At 42.3% G+C, this 20,518-nt stretch overlaps 1 protein-coding gene across 1 annotated transcript; it reads right to left on the reverse strand.

Moving 5' to 3' along the window:
• Nucleotides 1-189: 189 nt before the first annotated feature.
• MYLIP (myosin regulatory light chain interacting protein) lies at nucleotides 190-19,997 on the reverse strand. Its single transcript, XM_006198623.4, has 7 exons — nucleotides 19,709-19,997; nucleotides 18,432-18,622; nucleotides 5,976-6,161; nucleotides 5,060-5,257; nucleotides 4,402-4,566; nucleotides 3,085-3,505; nucleotides 190-1,733 (listed from the first exon to the last, which is right to left on the reverse strand). Exons 1-7 carry the CDS (start codon nucleotides 19,793-19,795, stop codon nucleotides 1,644-1,646), a joined length of 1,338 nt encoding a protein of 445 aa, XP_006198685.1. The 5' UTR covers nucleotides 19,796-19,997; the 3' UTR covers nucleotides 190-1,643.
• Nucleotides 19,998-20,518: the final 521 nt, after the last annotated feature.

Raw genomic sequence — 20,518 nt, forward strand, 5'->3', positions numbered from 1 at the left:
CCAGAAAACATAGATGAGTGAATCACGGGGTAAACATTCTCCTCCATTAGAGCCAATACCCTAAACACTTTCACATTTTTCGCACACGACCACATTAGACACCAACCATGATGTTATCAATGCTTTTTTCTTCTAGATGAATAAAAACTGGCTTAAGGGAAAATAACTGTGACGATACAAACACCCATGTTTGCTTTAAAGTCTTTATTATCCTGAATATAAAAGACAGAAGTCCTCTAGGATATAACAGAGTTCTTTATGTGGAAACATTACTTTTTACAAGTGAAAAAATAAATACCTCTTGGAATAAAGGCTTATATGTTAATATGTGCCATAAAAAAGTAGAGTTTTAATATCTGACAAAATGTCTGTGCAAAGAAACAAATGCATAAACACATTACTGCTACATTAAGGCAATATGAAAAGTATACTCAGAATTCTCAGTAAAGTGACAGTGTAGGTTTCTAGCTTTAACTTAGCTAGTATTGCACCCAGTAAGGTCATCTAGGTTTCCTGACATCCTAGAAAACCCACAAGCTGACCAGCGTCCAAAATGCCCAAGTGGGAATAGAAAACATGATTAAGAATACAGAAACAAAAAACCCCCAAACCCCTCTTAAACAGAGGGACAACAAAAAGTTAATACTTAAGCATTTACTACAAAAAAAGAAAAAAAAAAGCACACAATGCTAGGATATCTATGATAAGGCTGTAAAAGGCTGGATGGCTCAAGCAAAAGCGACCCCACTGGGTGAAGCTGGAGCAGGGTGCGTGGGAGGGCTAGGAACCGCCCCGAGCGTGGACACCACCTAGCTTCATCTCAGCGAGCTATGCCCTCCCTTCCCAAGGAACATGCCCTCCCCTTCCAATCTCAAAATAAAATGTTCCACCAACTCAAGAGGCCCAAGGAGTGCTGGCGACTCCACAGAAATCATCTAACCAAACTGGAAGCGCTTTATAATTGAAGGGAGGTGGCTGGGGGCAGAGAGGAGAAGGAACAGGAAACCATCCACGTGGAGTGATCTGTTTTCCACTAGCCAGACTGGTTTAAATCCGACAACTTTGTTGTCCACTTTAAAAAAAGTCCCAGAATTGATTTTGAGATCTGTCTGCCTCCCAATCATTCTCGAACAAGTTAGAAAAACAGAAGTGACATTAAAACGACGACTACCTCTTTAAGAAAAATTTTCCTATGAAAAATGTCCGGAGCTCCGGGACCCGTACAAAGAGAACCAAGTAAATCCTTAGAATGAATTCTTACAAAATTGGCTGCAGGTAGGAAACTTACCTTGGGATACATTAAGGAGATGTAACAGCATCATTTTCTAAAAGGTACCCACTTTTTGTCTAAACTGTCACTTAACTAATGTCAACAATTTTCCAGATTCCTTTACTTGATCATAAAAAGAAGGAAAGTCCAAGGAATGTGTCTGGGTCCCAGAGCTCTTCCTGGTCACCACCCCAGAGGTGCTGATTCCACGCATGGTATGTTCTGGCGGTGAGGAATAGTTGTATTCTTTCTATTCTTCCTTTTTTTAAAAAAAAAAACGTTGCATGGCAGATGAGTGTTGGAGTATTCATTCTCTCCACAATCTATTATTTTTATAGTTTGTAATAGTGCGGTCCGGTAAGTGCACAACAGGTCAGATGACGGTCAGGTTGAGCAGACTGGTGTGGGTGGGAAGGTAGACGTGCTGCACGTGGTCCACTCGTGACCGACAGACGGGACACGACTGCAAAAGAGAAGCCGACAGCCTGGGTTAGTACACCTATGAGGATGCGTGTCTTCAGTGTTCACTCATGGGACCTATTATATTGTGTTTTCTGAGTTAAGTTGTGATCACAATTATTTCTAGCTTTCCATTGGGAGAGCTCTTTGCTTTCCAACCAGTTTGGAAATTTGTACTTGACAAGGGATTAAAAAGAAAGATTACGAAAAAAGTATACACTGAAGGAAATGAATTAGGTTTTCAGTCAAACTCGAAATCGAGCACAATGAGCAAAGTGATTAGGAATGACTTCTTGCTGGGCAGGGAGGCTGTGGTCCCTACGTGGGCTGATGAAGCCTCGGGCAGGGGTGCAGGAGACCGTTTCAGAGGCCGTGTGTCCTGGGCTCAGCTGACTCAGGCTGGTGTCACCAGGGCGATGCCATGTGGCCAGTGAGCATGGCTCTGCTCCTAGTCACAGGTCACAGCCCCACATCCCCAGCTGGCTTCTCAGCAAGCACATTCCTTCCTCAGCCGTAAGAGGAAAAAAAATGCCTTGGGCATGAGGGTCAGACTGTGCGGGTAGAAAAAGGCAAATTCAGGACCACCCCTTGGGAAATAACTCGTAGGGAAGGACACAGGCATCCTGTTGGCCCATATGCGGCCCTAAAAAATAATTCTGAAATTAGCAACTTCTGAAGGACTAGAAGTTATTTAGGGCTAATTTTATATAAAACCACAGTGACATTTAGCCAACAGTTCTGGGAAATGAAAACGAATTGAAAAAAATTATTGTAGAGGAAATGCAGGGTGTAAGAAAGAAAAAGATACTAGGGAAGAAGTGCTTTTGTTTTATTTTTTATACTAATACTAAAATTAGTTTGACTTACTAAGTGACAGCCAAGGCGCCCCGAGAGGCACAGGCAGTAAAAAACAAAACAAAACAAAACAAAAAAACAAAATGAATCACAAATAATCATAGTCAACAACCCACCCGTGGATAACTGAGCGTTAACTGTCACCCCAAACCCTAAGTTTTTTTTTCCCAAATAATGCAAGTAAGTCATAAAGACCATCCTCTGAGTGTCAGGGAGTGGAAGCAACATGAAACAGAAGAGGAAGCCCTGACCAGCCCTCGGGAGGCTTGGATTCCGGTCCGTGGCTCAGCCACTGATTAGACATATTACCTTATGAATCTGAGTCTCGTTTCCAGGACTTAAAAAACTCTGTGATTTAGAGCAATTCTGTTGTTGAAAAGAGTGTTGTCCAAACTGTTTCCAAAGGGACCCCCTCGGTCACCAAACACAAAGCCCCTCCTCGGGTGGAGGCGGCCCCGCCCTGCCTGCGCCCCACCCCCTCCCCCGCGGCCGCCCCTCACCTGGAGCTGCGCGGCGCAGCCCTCGCAGCACACCGTGTGGCCGCAGGGGCAGAAGGCCGAGTCGATCTCGCCCTCGCAGCACAGCATGCACAGCATGGCCTCCTTCAGCTTGCGCAGCTTCTCCTGTAGCGCCCGGGTCTGCTGGCAGCTGAGGCCCTCGCAGCTGCTGCAGTTCACGCCGCTCTCCGGCGACTTCAGGGGGGAGCTCGGGGGGCTGTGGTCGCTCCTGGGCGCGAGGTCCAGCACGCCCGCGTTGTACAGAGCCCTCCTGGCGTGGTCGTACACCTCCTTGGACGTTCTTTTAATATCGAAGACGTACTTCTTGCCCAGGTTGATGTTTTCGTTCAGAAACAGAGAAGCCAAGTGGCCCTTCAGGTCCCGGCTGTACTGCATCATGACGGCGCTGGTCACCGTGTCGCACCTGCGGGCGGGGATGGAACACCCACCTCAGCACTGAGAGCCCGGGCTCCCCGCCGCCCACACCGCAAAGGCTGCTGGGGACAAGAGCCTTTGTGTCGGCAGATGTTTCACACTCTGGTCTGGGTGCTTGAAAGTAAACTCTTTCAGTTCCATATGTGTTAAGTATTTGAATGATTCTACCTCCGTGCTTCTCAAGTGTCCCCAAAGGAAGGCCCTCTGATAAGACAGCCATAAGCCCCAGAGGACAGTGACTGTGCACCTCCACTTCCAGGGACTAGAGAAGCTACAGTCCAAAGCAGCTTATGGCAAGAAAAAAGACTTTTTTCTTTGAAGTCTTGGCTTTATGATAAAAATTTCTACGAAATTTCCACTCTGCTCCAGAATGTGTGTCTATTTTAACATTAAAAAAAAAGGTTCAGCCAATTAAATTTCTTAGCTTTACTTTTCCAAATATAAGAATCAAATCAGAATGCTAAAGCACCCTTGGAAATGCACGGATCAATATGGTTATCGAGAGAGCTTTACTACATACTGAGGACTCAGGACAGCAGCTCTCCCAGGAAGGAGAGCCAACCTTGGACATCCTGCAGAGAAAAGGCCAACAGGGCAGCAGAACAGGCCCGACCAGTTACCTCGGGGAGGAGGAGTTAACAGACAAGCAGTGAAACGTGTGTGTGCAGCCCACACCCACAGACATGGCCTGCGGGCAGAGCAGGACGATGTTGACAAGGACCCTGCTGCTACCGCAGAAACCAACAGTCTGAAAACAGCTGATTTCTTCAATTCTGTGCAAGGTTCATGGACACAAAAATACCAGCAACTATAGCAGCCTCGTGGCCACCTGGAAATCTCAGAGCTGAGGCAGATGCTGGGGCTCTGGGTGAACAGGGTACGTGCCTGTAAAAAGCATGCGTCTCGGTGATGGCTCTGTAGAGCCCGCTGGCCGCCCGGGTGCTGATCATCTTAAACAAGAGCACAATGCTGTTCCCAGACTCCTTGGTGACGGTCAGGTACACATTCTTCCCTGACTGGGTGGCCATCTGCACCACGGGGTAAGCGATCCTGAAAGACATGAAGAGAAAAGTGAGTGAGCCAGGAGAGCTGTGTCACTCCCATCGTGTGTGCGCCTCTGCAGGGCCCTCATGTGCTCCCCACCTGGCCGTAAAATCAGATGCTCAGCCTGGGTCTGCCATACAGTCACTCTGCTCCCTAGTTATAACGGCTCCTTTAAAAGCAGCTGTGGGTAAGTGGAGAAAAGCACTGGAGTGAGTTTTAGGGTGGGGTGGGGTGTGTAGGTGAAACAAGATTTGAATAGCAGTGAATGACTTCCTTGAAAAATGCTAATTTCTGCCACATCAGTACACTTGAACTTGTATTTTGAAAAAAATAACTGAATGGTTATCGGGCCTAAATAAAATGAATATACATACCCAAAATAAAACATGTTATTCTTATAGGATGACTGTCTAGTAAATCCCTCTCCATTTCCTATTTTCACGATCAGAGCTACAAAAGTATATACATGCTTAGGTCTAAGCAAACACTGAAGACTTACCTATTAATCGGGCTAAAGTCGTCTTTACAAATTGAGATTCCGTCAGGTCCGACCCCAATGAGGAGTTTCTGCCCTTCACTGTCCCGCACAGAATGCCATTCAATGCCATAGTTTTCCATCGCTGACACAATCTGCAAAACTTGGTATTCAGCTGAAGCCTGGCTGGTCCCCTCCAACTCCTTATGCTTTGCCACAATGCTGCAAGACACCAAAAAAGACAGAGGTACACAGAGAGATTAACTGATGCAGTCTGTACACAGAGAGATTAACTGATGCAGTCTTTAGAGATACATCTGTATCATTTCCACTAGTGAATTATACTGGCACTGTCATTTATGAATTACAAAAACATAAAGCTATATATTATTGATGTTTCATTTATTTAGCAAACTTACTGTAAAATATTTCTAAGACACTGTTCAAGTTCTTGACTATTAAATATTCAGAATGAAAACTACTGGGAATGCCAGCTGGGGATGAATGAAAAGAATTATGGAAAATCTCTAAAAAATACACAGAAGAAATTTATCTGTACAAACGTCTCATGCATTTGTCTACATCTGCTTTATAAGTTTCATTATAATACAGCATTATTTGGGACTGAGTAGATCATTTGCAACTGAAAAATGCAGGATTTATTTTATCTATGGGGCGGATAGCTTCCAATAAAGTCCTTAAAGATCTCCACCTCCTGGTATTCACACCCTTGTGTAATTTCCTTCACTTGAGTATGGGCTGGATCAATGACTTGTTTCTAAAGAGCAGAACGTAGCAGAAGTGGTGGGATGCCACTCACTTCCAAGATTACGTCATAAACAGACTTTGACTCCCCCTTGGGGCTCGCTCTTGCTCTGACTTGCATTGCTGAATTTTCTAGCTCTGTGACGATAAACCTGAGTCTGAACTGTGGACTCACCTGTTCAAAGTGGCACTGGAGAGCTCCTTGGCACACAGCTCCTCGTAGCTGTACTTGGCCGTGTTCTGGTTGTAGTCCCCAAACTTGGTCTGGGCCAGGAGGGCACTGAGTTCCACTGCCTGCTCTGGGGAGCACTGGAGGTGGCCTGCCAGGAGGGCCTCCTTGATATGCAAAAAAAAGATATGCCTGCAAAGCAACGCCAAGAATGAGGTTATGTTTGGGGACTAGCTTGGTATCAAACTCAACCTGCTTAGCAATTTCATAATTTCTTTGAAGTAAGGAAAACAGAGCAAGGAAGAAAGCTATCTTGGAAATGCTAACTGTTAAAGAAACTTTCCTACCGTGAATATGAAGGCAAAATAAGTCTAAGGATTAAGTTTCTCTGGAATAAAAAGTCTAACCCAAACAAAACAAATCTAACCTAAATTCAGTAACATTCAAGTTACAAAATGTAAAATAATTATATACACATTTCTGCATTATGCTTTTTAAAATAAATTATCTTAATCAGAAACTTGATCTTGATGTAGAACTGATATCTTAAGATCCTCACTTATATTCAAATAATCCCCAAATCTCTAGTTTTAATCCTAACTTCTCTCCTAAGGATCATAGTCAAATGTCCAAGTGTTTACAGACTTTTCTGTTTGGAAGCCCTTTAATATCCCAATTTCACCTTGTTCAAAACCAAACTGTCTTCCTTTCCAAACCCACTTTTTCTCCCAGTGTAGACCAGAGACTGATTTGTTACTCACTTTTGACTCCTCATCTTACTTCCACCTACTTTCTGTCCCTGAAAACTCTTTAAATTCAGGTGTTTCCCCCATTTTTACCTCCTCTGTCCTACTTGCAGCTCTCAACTGTCAGAGAATTTACAATATCCACTAAGCTGATCTCTCTTCCAGACTGTGCTAATCCACCTTTCAAACTGCGTGCTTCTGGTATAAACTTGCCATTTCTCTACTCAGAATCTTTCAGGGGAGCCCCACTGTCAAGGAAGAACTCTGTGAGCATGAACCCAGGGTTCTCTATGTCTAGCCCCAGATTTCCAGCCACATTTCCTGTCATTCCCTCCAGCCACTACGCCCCAGGGAAGGGACAATTTCTCTTCCTGGAAAAATGTTCACACCCCTACGTCTCTGGTCCTGCTGTTCCCTGTGTCCTGAAAGCCACTCTTTCTGTCCTTTCTTTTATTTTTTTGGGGGGGGAGGAAGGTAATTAGGTTTCTTTATCTATTGTTTTTCTTTAATAGAGGTACTGGGGATTGAACTCAGGACCTTGTTCATGCTAAGCATGCGCTCTGCCACTGAACTATCCCCCTCCCCCATCTCCTCATTTCGATATCATTTTGTTTATATCACAAGCAAACTATTTATTTCTCTATTATAGAATCTTGACGTGTTCTAACTTCTAGTACATTTAGCTGCAGGTAAAGTGACTTCCTAAGTTCTAACATCAGAGAGTTCTATAAATGTACATGAAACTACATACTGTCTGCAATTGGTTTATATTCCCACCCTAGTTTCATTCCATTTCATCCTGTCCTAACTGTACACAATGCTACATTCTACATTTCCCAAAAGGTGTATGAGACTTAGAACTCCTGGAAAACTTCAGATATTTTGCCTGCCAATCCACACTGCCTAAGATTCTGAACAGAGTATCTAAACTGCCAGACAGATTGGTCTAGGTTATGAAATTTGTCCCTGGCAAATGTAGAGGTCTAACCTTTCTCCGATGACGTGTTACAGCCTCTCCAATATGCGGAAATGCCACAGCACTCCTTTCACTAACAAATGAATTGTTACCACCATTGTAAAGCTCTGAACAGCAGTCCTAAATTCAGTTCCCCGCTTCAGCTGGATACCCTTACTCCAGTCCTCAACACTGCTTTTATTTACATGCTAGTCTTGTATCTGACGTCCAGGTCAAGGGGAAAATGTGAATAATGCAAGAGAAGAAGGCAGGAGAACGTGAGGCTAGAAATACAAGGGGCTCTGCTGAGAGTCTCAAAACTCCAGGCTGACAAGAGGCATTAATCTTCCTCTAAGAAATGTTTAAATTCAACATTCTGTGCCTTCTATAATGATAAAGAAATGTTTAAAATTATCAGACTCTGCCAAACACTGCAGTTTTTTCTTTATTCAAAGCCCCCTATGAAGAATTCACAGTGAGAATGCATAATAGCACCAAAAGAAGATAAGCATGGTTTTTATTAACCCAAACATCTGCTGGTCTTTAAAGTATTTCTGACATACTGCTAAACTGAGAAGGGGGCCCTACTGGGGCAAAGAAATAACTACACAAATAACTTGTTTTAAAATAGCTATCTGAGTACTCAGGTCTAGCAGTCCCATAAAATCTCGATATTATGACACTCTTTCAGCCTTCAGGCTTTTTAGATGACTTTTCGGTAAACTTCATCTTGGTTAATGTACCTTCATCTCTGCATTCATCAGAGGTCATGTCAGTAGGGAACAAAAATCTAAGTATATGCTGACATTAAAGAAGAAAGTATATGCCAGTTCAGAGTATCACCTGAACTATGTCTTCCCAACTGAATCACTGCCTATGTGAAAGAATCTTTTAACTGATTTCCCAAGCATCAGTTTAGAGACTAGCAGAGCCTGCAAATGAAGGGTTTCAAAATAGACCCAATTTCTTTTTCCAAACTGTCCACGCCCACTTCTGGACAGACAGCTTCGAAAATCAAAGGCAAAGAAGTAGTAACAAGATATTAACAGGTGGTCAGCAGCTTGAGAGCAATGCTGATCCTGTGTGAGTCAGAATTTTAAAAGGGGTGGGTGGGTCGGGGTAGGAGGGGGACAACAGCCTTTTCTACGTACTCCACATTCTAGGCTGCACTGTAATTGATACCCTTAAGTAGAAAAATGCTCCTCCTTATGGTTTACATAAACTTTCTGGTAGGCCCCTTCCTGCATTTTGCCGTTTCATGGCTATAAAGCAACCTTTTCGTTTCAAGTCAACAAATTGGTCCGTGCATTGCCTCTGGGCCGAGCCCTGCACTGGGGGATTCCAGGGTGAATATATCTGATAGTTCCTTTTTCCATGGAACTTACAGCCTTTTGGTGTGAAGGAAGATATGCTATCAAAATAACTCTGGCCACAAACTGGCTCTTGGGTGACAAGTTGATGCCCTCCAGGAGCTGGGGCGGGCCACTTAACGTGTTCTTTCCAAGAGGGAGGGTGGCAGGGCTTGGAGAAACACTTGAACAAGGAATCCAGTGACGGCTCAGTCGTCAGGGGTGGTTCTGAGTCAAGTATTTTCTCCTATTATTTTCCCTCTAACCATCAGCCTGTAACTAACTGTCCGGCTCATGGATTTCTACCCCCGCCCCCCCCAACTCCCTTTTTAAAAAGTGGGTGAAAGGTTACCAATAATATCAAAACAAGGACATGTGGTCAAAGAAATCATGCCTGCAGTGAAATGCTTTTTTTTTAAACTAAATATCAAAAGTGGTTGGCATATATAATTCAAAGTAGGCTACTTGCTAGAATCATCAACAGACAGAAAACCTTTGAAAAAAAATTATATCTTTGTCTTAAGCAAATGTCTATTAGTATGTCCTACAGACGTAAGCTCATTTTCTAAACATTTTTGTGGCTGCACCTTGAAATTCATGATTCTTCAAGTTTTACCCAGCTACTAAGAAAATGGATACTTAATACATGGATCAGGTTTGGGGGCCCAAAGTGAAACATTCTAGCTGACTCATGTTTTTGCATCATGGGTACAAACGAATTCACACTGCAGCATTAGGGAAGAGTCAAAAAAATGGAGCTAAATATGTGGATAAGTCATATTTTAATGAAAACAAAGTCACAGATTCTTAATTTGTTTTTGTTTTCGAAGTATGTACTTCAAATTTCCTGTTTTTAAAATTAATTCCTTTCCATGGTGTTAAGGAATAATGTGAGGTCATTTATCTTTCAAAAACTGTCATCAGAGCACTCTCCTCTAAATCCCGGTTTATCTCATAAAGAAATCATCTAATAATCAAAGCAGAACTTTCTGCAAACCAACCGGGAGTTCTCGATCTGCTCATTGTGGGCAGTTACTCTCAGCTACTGTCCTCCAGTTATCTTCCCAGTTACATAATTTTGAAGAACTTTTCACGACACAAATATAAAATAACCACATCCACATTCCCTATTAAACTCAAATTGTAAGTAACTAACCTAAAACACCTTTAGAATGGCTAAGTAGCTATGTTTAAAAACTCTCCAGCCCCAATAACTGAACTGAATTTTTCCCCAAGAGACCTGCCTGAACCTGGCCATCCATTGTAGCCAAGGGAGCCCCCACTGAGATCACTCACGTGTCTGCCTCAGTCCAATGAGTCATTTAACCACATCGGTTTATTTTAAACCAAGCCCAAACTGCCAAGTTATATTTAAAAACTACCAAATCAAAACAGAATTGCTGTTAAGTTTGTTTTGTATCTTAAATTCCAGTGAAACAAAAATCAGTTCAAGATGGATCACAGGCCTTATATTTTTGAAGCTAAAACCGTAATGCTTTTAGGACAAAACATGGGAAAGTAACTTTATGACTTGGAGGTAGGCGGAGGTTTCTCAGGACGTAGTCAGCAAAAACTATAAAAGAAAAAAATGGATATATGAGACTCCACCAAAATTAAAAACTTTTACTCTTCAAAAGGAATTAAAAAAAAACAGGCAAACCACAAGAAAAAAAACATATCAGGCAAAGGATTGGTATATACAAAGAATTTGTGCAGCTCAAAAATAAAGGCAACTAACTACTCAGTAAAAATGGGTAAATGACTTGAATAGATACTTCACAAAAGACATACAAGAGGCCAATAAACACAGGAAGTGCTAAACATTATTAATCAATAGAGATGTAGAAATTAAAATCACAATGTGCCACCACTACACACACCAGGCATGTGGAGGAACTGACCCCCAGTACTTTGCTGGTAGGAGTGCAGAATGGGACAACTGCTTTGGGAAAAGGTTTGGCAGTTACTTATAAGACTAAACAATTATGACCCAGCTATTCCGTGCTTATTTACTCAAGAGAAATGAAAACACATGTCTACAGAAAAGTCTTGAACTTGAATGTTCAGAGCAGCTTTTTTCATGGCAGCTGGGAAACAGGTATTCATCAACAGGAGTGTGGATAAACAGCAGGACGCTCATACAATGGAACAACTACCAAACAATAAACAGAACAAGCCAGTGATGTATACACAACAGCATGACGGACCTCAAAAAATGTATGATGAACAGAAGCAGCCAGATACAAAAGAGCAGGTACTGCATGATTCCATCGACATGAAGTATAACAGGCATAATTAATCTATGCTGCAAAATAATACAACCTAGTTGTGGACTGGGGTGGGTCAGGGTAGAGAAGGAGGGCGGGGACTGACTGCAGAGGGACAGGAGGGAACTTTCTGGACTGATGGTAATAATCTAAATCTTGATGAGGGTTTTGTTTCAACAGGTACATCCATTTGCCAAATCTCATTAAATGGTATAATTAGGATTTATGCATTTCATCATATGTAAATTTTATGTAAAAAGGAAAAAAAAGAACCATAAGCAAACATTGAGGTCTAGTTAATAATATGCATAATGAAGTATTTAGGGGGATATATACTTAACAACCTATTTTGAAAAACATCAAATAAATAGACTAATGGATGGGCAGAGGGATCAATAAATGGATAAATATGTGCTAAAGCAAGTATATTAAACTGTTAACAGCAGAATCTAGGTATTGGGTGTTGTTCACTGTAAAAATCTTCAACTTACCTGTACGTTTGAAATTTTTCATTTTAAGAGGTTGAGAAAATAATACTAGTAAAAATCCGTTCGAGGTCAAGGTGCAGAGCTCAAATGAAGAGCTGTACCTAAAAGGAACTGTCACACCTACCACATTCCCTGCAAGGCTGGCAGCTGAGAAACCTGTCACAGCCCAACAGTCACCAAGCCAGGTCCCTAATCAGGTTTAAGGAAATCCTTCTCAAACCCCCAAATGCAAAACAGGAGTCACTGATAAATTTGCTTCCTCCTCAGGCTCCAAAGCAGTTAAAAGATAAGGAGCATACAGGTAAGGGAAATCCCTAAGTTCAAAAGTGATGACAACTCACACCAGAAAAATTCTTGGAAGCATAAAATGTGCACTTCTGAAAAACGATTACTCCCTCACAGTGAATAATGGTCCCAAGGCAAACAACAACCCAGGCAATGGTGGAGTTTAAAAGTGTTAACTACAATCTCTTTCTCAACAATCTAGATTAGTGGGGAGAGCTGCCAGGTCTGGGATTAGACTGCAGTGGGACATGATTCAAGAGAATAAATACACCTGGAGCCGGATCCCATTGGTCACCTGGAGTCTGACCCTAAGTGCCAAATAAATATTCAAATTTTATTGATAACAACATTCAAAATGAAAAGTTCATTTTGGTTATATGAAAATCAGTATCTCAATGTTCTCTGGTATTTCCTACAAATATAACATAACAGAAATTCAAAAAGAGAGGGGAGGGTATAGCTCAAGTGGTTGAGTGTATGCTTAGCATGCAGGAGGTCCTGGGTTCAATCTCCAGTACCTCCTCTAAAAATAAATAAACCCAATTACCTTCCCCTCTGCGAAAATAAAATAAACAATATAATAGAAAATAAATAAAATATCTTTTTAAAAAAAGAAATTCAAAAAGAGTCTGCAAGTGCCCAGATGGGAGATCCATGGCTTCAATAAACATAATGACAACACAAACTCGCCATATTCTGAGCAAAAAGAAGAACTTAACAGATAAATTAGAATTCAGAAACGTTATTAATACTCTCTTTGGAAATACTATACAAGTCTGTTTTTACCTTTTTTACTTTCTTGGAGCCTATGCTGTTTGGGCATACCCTCCCCCCCAAAAAGTATCATTCCACTCTTAGGTATGTAGTTGGTATGAATAATATAAATACTCCTGCAATAGTGTCCTAAAGAATTTACCCATCCTGAATCACACAAAGGTAAATTATGCAATCAACCTTGATCATTGCTGGCTGACAATGTTTCATACGACTTTGAACATGATTACAGGCACTGCCTAGGATCAAGGTGATTCAGCCCGGAACTGATCTGAGATTATCACCTCGTATCTGCCTATAGTTTGCATGAGGCATTTGCTTTGTGAGTTTCAGTGATGCCATCTTCCCTCGAACTGGGAGACAGGGAAAAACTGAGTTTAATGAGTACTTAGGACCTACAAAGTGGTTGAAATTAGATAAAGTGAGCCTGCAGCTTGAAAACTATCTGCACTTCATAAAAGGTCCAGACAGTGGTAGTTCATTCAAGATAAGAACAGCCACAATAAACAAATGGCCTGGCGCAGGGTGGAGGAGATGAAGGAAGGGAGCAAACAAAAGAAGGCCAAGCACTGAGCAAATCCTTAATCGAGAAAAACCATTGCAAAACATTTTTAATGGTGAGATTTCTTTTAAACAGTCTCAAGCCTTTCAGGTTACAGGAGCAAAGTGGCAAGCATTTCAGTATCAATGAGAAAAATGTGTATTACCAGTAGCAGTCTACATCATTTTAATTTATTTCCAAGTTCTTAATTAGTTGATTCAACAAATGTTTACGCACCAGGCACTTGCTAGACTCTGGGGACACAAGGTTGATCAGCTCCTTGCTTGATGGAATATAAACTATCAGACTGGCTGACAATAAACAAATAGTCACGTAAGTAAATGTAGTGTTACACACTCATTAAATGCTACAAAGGAAAGCTACATGATGTCTTGGGAGAGGTTAGTCTCCTGAGCAGGCCTAGAGAAGGCTTTCCCAAGGAGGGAGAGTGAGCTGAGGTCTGAAGTTATACCCATCACTGCTCGCATCTTTACATGTCCTCACACCACACACAAAAATGAATTCAAAATGGCTTACAGACTTTAACATAAGACAAGACACTGTAAATCTCCTAGAAGAAAATATAGGCAAAACATTTTGACATAAATCTTAGCAGTGTTCTCCTGGGAAGTCTACCCAGGCAATAGAAATAAAAGCAAAAATCAACAAATGGGACCTAATTAAACTTATAAGCTTTTGCACAGCAAAGGTAATCATAAGCAAAACAAAAAGACAACCTACGTAATAGGAGAAAATATTTGCAAATGATGCAACTGACAAGAGCTTAATTTCCAGAATGTATCAACAGCTTATACAGCTTAATAACAACAACAACAACAACAAAAAAAAACCCAATCCAAAAATGGGCAGAAGACGTAAATAAGCAATTCTCCAATGAAGACATACAAATGGCCAACAGGCACATGAAAAAATGCTCAATATTGCTAATTATCAGAGAAATGCAAATCAAAATTACAATGAACTATATTCAAGATCTTGTAACTTATGGTGAAAAAGAATATGAAAACGAATATATGTATGTTCATGTATGACTGAAGCATTATGTTGTACACCAGAAATTGACACAACATTGTAAACTGACTATACCTCAATGAAAAAATTAAACATTTTTTAAAAAATTTTTAAAAAAACCTACAATGAAGTATTACTTCACACCAGTCAGAATGGCCATCATTAAAAAGTCCATAGACTATAAATGCTGGAGAGGGTGTACAGAAGAGGGAACCCTCCTACACTACTGGTGGGAATGTAGTATGGAGTGCAGCCATTATGGAAAAGAGGTTCCTTAAAAAACTAAAGATACACTTACCATATGATCCAGCAATCCCATTCCTGGGCATGTATCTGGAGGGAACTCTAATTCAAAGAGATATATGTACCCCAATGATCAAAACAGCATTACTTACAAGAGCCAAGACATGGAAACAACCTAAAAATCCATTGACAGATGACTGGATAAAGAAGTTGTGGTATATTTATACAGTGGAATATTATACAGCCATAAAAAAGAATAAAATAATGCCACTTGGAGCAGCACAGATGGACCTGGAGATCATCATTCTGAGTGAAGTAAGCCAGAAAGAGAAAGAAAAATACCATATGATATCACTCATATGTGGAATCTTAAAAAAAAAAAAAGACACAAATGAACTTATTTACAAAACAGACACAGACTCACAGACATAGAAAACAAACTATGGTTACCAGGAAGGAAAGAGGGTGGGAAGGGATAAATTGGGAATCTGAGATTTGCAAATACTAACTACTATATAAAAAATAGATAAATAATGAGTTTCTTCTGTATAGCATAGGGAACTATATTCAATATCTTATAGTAACCTATGATGAAAAAGTATATGTAAACGAATATATATATGTATATGTATAACTGAAACATTATGCTGTACACCAGAGATTGACACAACATTGTAAACTGACTATACTTAAAAAATTTACACCTTAAAAAAAAAACCCTAAAGAGATTCAACGTTAGAGATTACAGCATTTCTGTGAACATGTAATTGTATTGGGGTTGTTTTCCGGGATAGAGAATTCAGGTGTTGGTAAGTCTTAACTAAGCAGGGTGCCCCTAGCAAAGATCACAGAGCTCTTCTAAAACGTCAGGAGAAATATAAAGAGTTTGTTGGCAGTGGATGGTATAATTACCACCCCTGAAGATGAAGCATGTAATTCTTTAATCTCTGGTTTTGAAAATGTTGACAAAATCTGGTCTGAATTGCCGTGAATAACTGAGAGCCTTTGAAAGGAAATGAGACTCTCCAGTTACTTCCCAGAGCCCCCCATTCAAGAGCACACATAATAATCAGGGTAAAGAATCAAATCTAAAATTAGGCCACATCAGAGACAGACTAACTCTGTCTCTCAATCTAAGCAGACACTGGATATGTTTTTTTCTATCTTCAGAGAAATGTATTTAGAAAAAGCCTTAAGAAAATAATATGGAGAGGAAGCACAAGCAAAGAAAAAAAACAGTCTACCACCAGAAGGGATTTTAGAAACAATCTCTCCCAGGGCTTTCAGCTTGGAAGTCTCTATCTGCTGGTGGTTGGTGGCTGGGCTGGACCTAGAATGCAGGGCTTCTGCCTCGCCCCTGGAACTCTCCTATTACAAACAGGCCTGTCAGCCTCACAGCCTCCCTAATCTGATGCAAACTAATGTATTAACTGCCCCCCAGTTAGGCCAGCTGTACGGTGAGCAGGCTGCTTTAATTGTCCAGAGGACAACTTGGCCAGGATATTTCAGCACCGTTTAATAAACTGTCCAGACACTTTCAAGATACTAAATGTATCCTCATGACTTGACTGAGAGATGGTAAAGCATCACCTCTCATAACTGGACTGGCAAAGCTGAATTTACTCACTACATAAACAGATCTATTTTACTTTTGTGGCATTTTATATAAATATTTTATAACAAATAAACATCAAAAAGTTTATCAGCCAGCTTTATCTTGCTAACATAACATTAGAGAAAATAAGCCTTTCTGTTCTATTGTATCATGCACATAAAAACATTAATTGTAACTAAACTGGACCCAGTACAACGTCTCATCCTGATGAAATGGTACGACACCAATTATAAATCACTTTATCTAGTTATTAAAGCAGAATGCCATATAAACTTTGGGTGGCATTTTCTTAAAATTCTGTATTTCATACAATCCCACAAAAACAAGTAAAATTTACCAATATCTTAAAAGTCAAAAGTTTAGATCACACAAATTTTTCTATATTTCAAAAGGAATTAAAATCAATTAAAATAGCTAGTCTAACTAGGTATGTGCATTCTTTGAGTGCTATTAGGCATAAATCTCAAGAGGCAAAGTCAATTGAGTCAATAAAGTAGGAAATTTAATTCCAATTCATAAAATGTCTCTATTTCTTGCATGGATAAAGTGGATTTGATAATAGTTATTAACTCAGTTACAGGAAAGCACAGGTTAAGGCTATCTAGTAGTTTTATTCTGTAAACATTCATAATACAAATGTACATTTACTATTATGACTGCAGCCATTGTTTAAATGATGCATTCAGCCCTACAAACTTCTGCAGATTTAAAAAATAAATGTGTGTCATCAAAATAGATTTGCATCTGGAGGCCCTGAAATAATTGGAAAATCATGATAAAGCTACACAATGGAAATTCTAAGATGTGTTTTTATGTATATGTATATATGTTTTTTTCTCTTACTGGACTGCAAGTTATCACATGGACGTGCACAGTGGAAGCGTTCAGAAATCAGCTTGAAGTTAAAATAAAGAAAGAAAGAAAGAAACAAAGAAAGCCCAACCTATTCTGATTGACGTGGACATCTAAAGCATCCTTAAATTTGGAATCTCTTGAATATTTTTGCAAGACATTTTCAGGATCACTAAGAATTCAATACATTAGCTTCCCTCAGATACGAGATTGAACATTTCCCTCACCCTTCAAAGCTCCGTAATAAAGCAAGGCAGAGATTTCAAATTCAAATGAACAGTATTTCAAAATATGTGTCTATCTGTTCTTTGGTAAACAACAACCAAAAAATGACATGTTAAAAACTCTTAAAGGCTCACTCATCATTACTCAGAAACTGTCACACTTACATTTTTCATGTGCATGGCAAAGTCCCAAGCCAAAGGATTATGAAAAACATTAGAACTTAGATCCAAAGTTTGCTGTGTTTTAAAAGTCATCCCCCCCCTTTTTTTTTTAACATGCCACTATAAATTTAGGTGTCCTGCATTTCCGCGATAAATATTAAACACTAGTTTCCTAGCTTGGCTCATCCTTGAGAAAAGTATTACAGCCTGTCCAGGGGAGAAACCATTTTCTGCTTGAAAAAGGAAACCACATTCTCCAATTATCTACCGTTACTGGTGGTTTTCTAGAAGTAAAGAGATAAATTTAACAATCTAAACTCAACCATCACGTGTAACATATCTGTGGGGTGGAGTTCGGTTACTACCGGCCCTAAAAGAGTTTTCTTACTAAGTTTTCAAGAAACTTAAAAACTTTTAAAATTCTGCGTTAAGTCGGACAGAGCTCTTTGCTACACACTGTAATCTGACACTAGGCTGAAGAAGTTGACCAAGTTTAAGAAACCCAAGAGGAACTGTTTCCTGCTTTCTGTTAGAGCAGTCTACAATGAACTATAGTAACACCGCGGAGGCAGAGGTTACTTTCGGGCAGTAAATGCTGCTATCAGGAAGTCAGTTGGGTCTTTTTTTTCTCTTTCTTTCTTTCCTTTTTAAAAATTTTTTGCGTTGTGGCACTCTTCTCAAATGTTTATAAGAATTCAACCCTGCTCTGCCATTGTTTATAAAGACAAGAAAAACACAGGAAGAGTTGGAAAATGTATCCCAGGCCAACTATGCAGCAACTCTTTTCACCTTAACTAAAGAACTGTGCTATGGAAAACTTCTAAGTTAGGAAAACATTTGCCTGTGAACATCTCTGGGAGGGTGCAATGGCCCTTCTTAAGTGGAATCAGAGATCTATTTGACATTGGTTTATTTTGCAGTCACTTTACCTAGTCTGCTCCTGTAAGATGAGATGAGGTTCCACGAAGAACTTGACTCTCAGTTTAAGCCGGTAAGGGGCTAGCCCATCCATCTGCTGGGAGATCCGATTTCTCAGATTTAGCCATAAACTTTCACCTTTGCTACCCGTAAACTGCAGTCCAAAATAATCAACTTCTATAATTCCCAATCGCCTGCACACCTAAAACAAAAATGAATGCAGTGTGGATGAGCAAGAGGTCCATGAAATCAAAGCAAACCCAGGGATTCCAACTGAGTCTAAGATTGCTGACAACTTTCTTTTTTTATAAAGTTCAACCACCGTGTTACAATTCCTGTTGTCACCCAGAAGAACAAAATTCTAAGCCTCCAGTGATGCTAAACCGTTAGATGCAGTACAGAGGCTCAAAAGGAATTGTCAAAACGTAGGCTTCCAGAAAGGCTGAGGAGGGGGAATCCATGGGGTGTTTTCCTTCTTACTCCAATCATCGGAATTCCCTCCACCAGCACAAACTGCACAGCTGATTTGGCAGCTTATTATCTGGACAGTTTTAACCATCTGGACTCCAAGAAAACAAACACAGTGAGGAAACACGCCACAAGTGTCATCTAAGCTTTAGAGGAGGTTTTCCAAACATTCAAGTCGAGGGGCTTTAAGGGCACAGCGTTTCACTTGAGATCCAATTTGCCGTCTGCCATACCACTATGCACTGCTTGGAACCGTTCTTCTTTAACTGTTAAGGAAACGCGTGCTTAAGAACAACAGAGGAGTAGATGAACCAAATCTACCATCCTCTCGTCCCCCGCAAATCGGGAGATGCAGGTAGGTGAACGGTCCGTCTGAGAAGCAGCAAAACCAAGGTCCCGGCTTGTCTGCCAAGCAACCCGAGGGACCTGCGACCACCTCCGTCCACCTCATCCCGGGACGCAGGTGGAGCTGCCAGGCCCCGCGGGGACCGGACAGGCAGCATCACGCACACACCTGCTTCAGGTGTGCTGGGACACCTTCTTCCGGGAAAGTACCAGGCAAGGGGGAAGGGTGGCAAGCCCGCCCCCCGCGTCCCTCACCCTCAAGGCACCACGCGCACCCGGCGCGCGGGGAAGGGGGCCGCGCACCCCACCGCCTCAGGGAGGAGGGCGCACGGGCCGGGCGCCTGAGGCGCATTCCCCTCGGGGCCGACGCGCCGCCGACCCCTGGCAAGCGGCGCGTCCCGGTGCCCGGCGCCACAGCGAGGCCCCTCAGCCTCGGGGGACCGGCCAGGGCCCCCGTCTGGGCCCTCGTCCTCACCTGGTTGAGGCAGTCCTCGCCGTTGGCTTTCGCCTCCACCTCCACCTCCATCAGCACCGCGTCCGGCCTCGTCACATAGCACAGCATGGCTGGGGCCGCCGCTGCCGCCACAGCCACCTCGTCTTTGGTGTGCGCGGGGCTCAGACCCAGCTCCAGGCTCGGCGAGGCTGGCCCTCGGGAGGCTGCAGCCTTGCAGACCCCAGTCCTGCCGCCTTCCCCGCCACCCCCTCGCCAGCCCGCCCACCCACCGGCTCTCCAGGACTCCGCCGCGGCGCCGCACTCCAGCAGCCCGACTGTCTGCGCCGCGACAGGGACTCCTCTGATATAGCGGCCCCGCCCCCTTCGGCTGGAGCCCCCGCCAATCACGGCGGCCCCGCCCATCCTCCGCCGCCCCGCCAGCCAATAGTGGCACCCGCTCGGCCGCCGCCCGACCTCCCAGCGCCCGCTGAGTTCCCCCGGCCGCCTGGGGAGGTGGCAGCTCGCGGGCGCCGAGCGCGGCGGAAGGAGGGAGGCCCCGGAACGCAGCCGCTGCCTCTGCCCGCTGGGCGACGCTGCTCGGAGCCAGCGATCGCCCGGGGCTCCCAGGAGGGGACGCCTTTCTGTCTGGCTTGAATTTACAAAGATTAAACGCCTCCAAGCTGCCGCCGTTCTTCAGAAGCCTTGGGTCGCTCCAATAGCGCACTTCGGGAGGTGAAAGCAGATAGGAACGAGAGCAACCCCAAAAGCTGAAAAGAAAACTGTTTCCCCTGGGGTTTGCCACTGTGGGTTGTTGGAAAGCGGTTTTTTGTTCCTTGTTTTACACCTAGTCAT

The sequence above is a fragment of the Vicugna pacos genome, chromosome 20, assembly GCF_048564905.1.
Source record: "Vicugna pacos chromosome 20, VicPac4, whole genome shotgun sequence".
Classification (NCBI taxonomy): Eukaryota; Metazoa; Chordata; class Mammalia; order Artiodactyla; family Camelidae; genus Vicugna; species Vicugna pacos.

Excerpts from the sequence above, each read along its gene's own strand:
- MYLIP (XM_006198623.4), bottom strand. The coding sequence starts at position 19,795 with ATGCTGTGCTATGTGACGAGGCCGGACGCGGTGCTGATGGAGGTGGAG. Across the intron at positions 3,506-4,401 it reads GAGACGCATGCTTTTTACAG|GTGCGACACGGTGACCAGCG; the intron begins GCACGTACCCTG and ends CCCCGCCCGCAG. Across the intron at positions 1,734-3,084 it reads GCTGCGCCGCGCAGCTCCAG|TCGTGTCCCGTCTGTCGGTC; the intron begins GTGAGGGGCGGC and ends TCTCTTTTGCAG.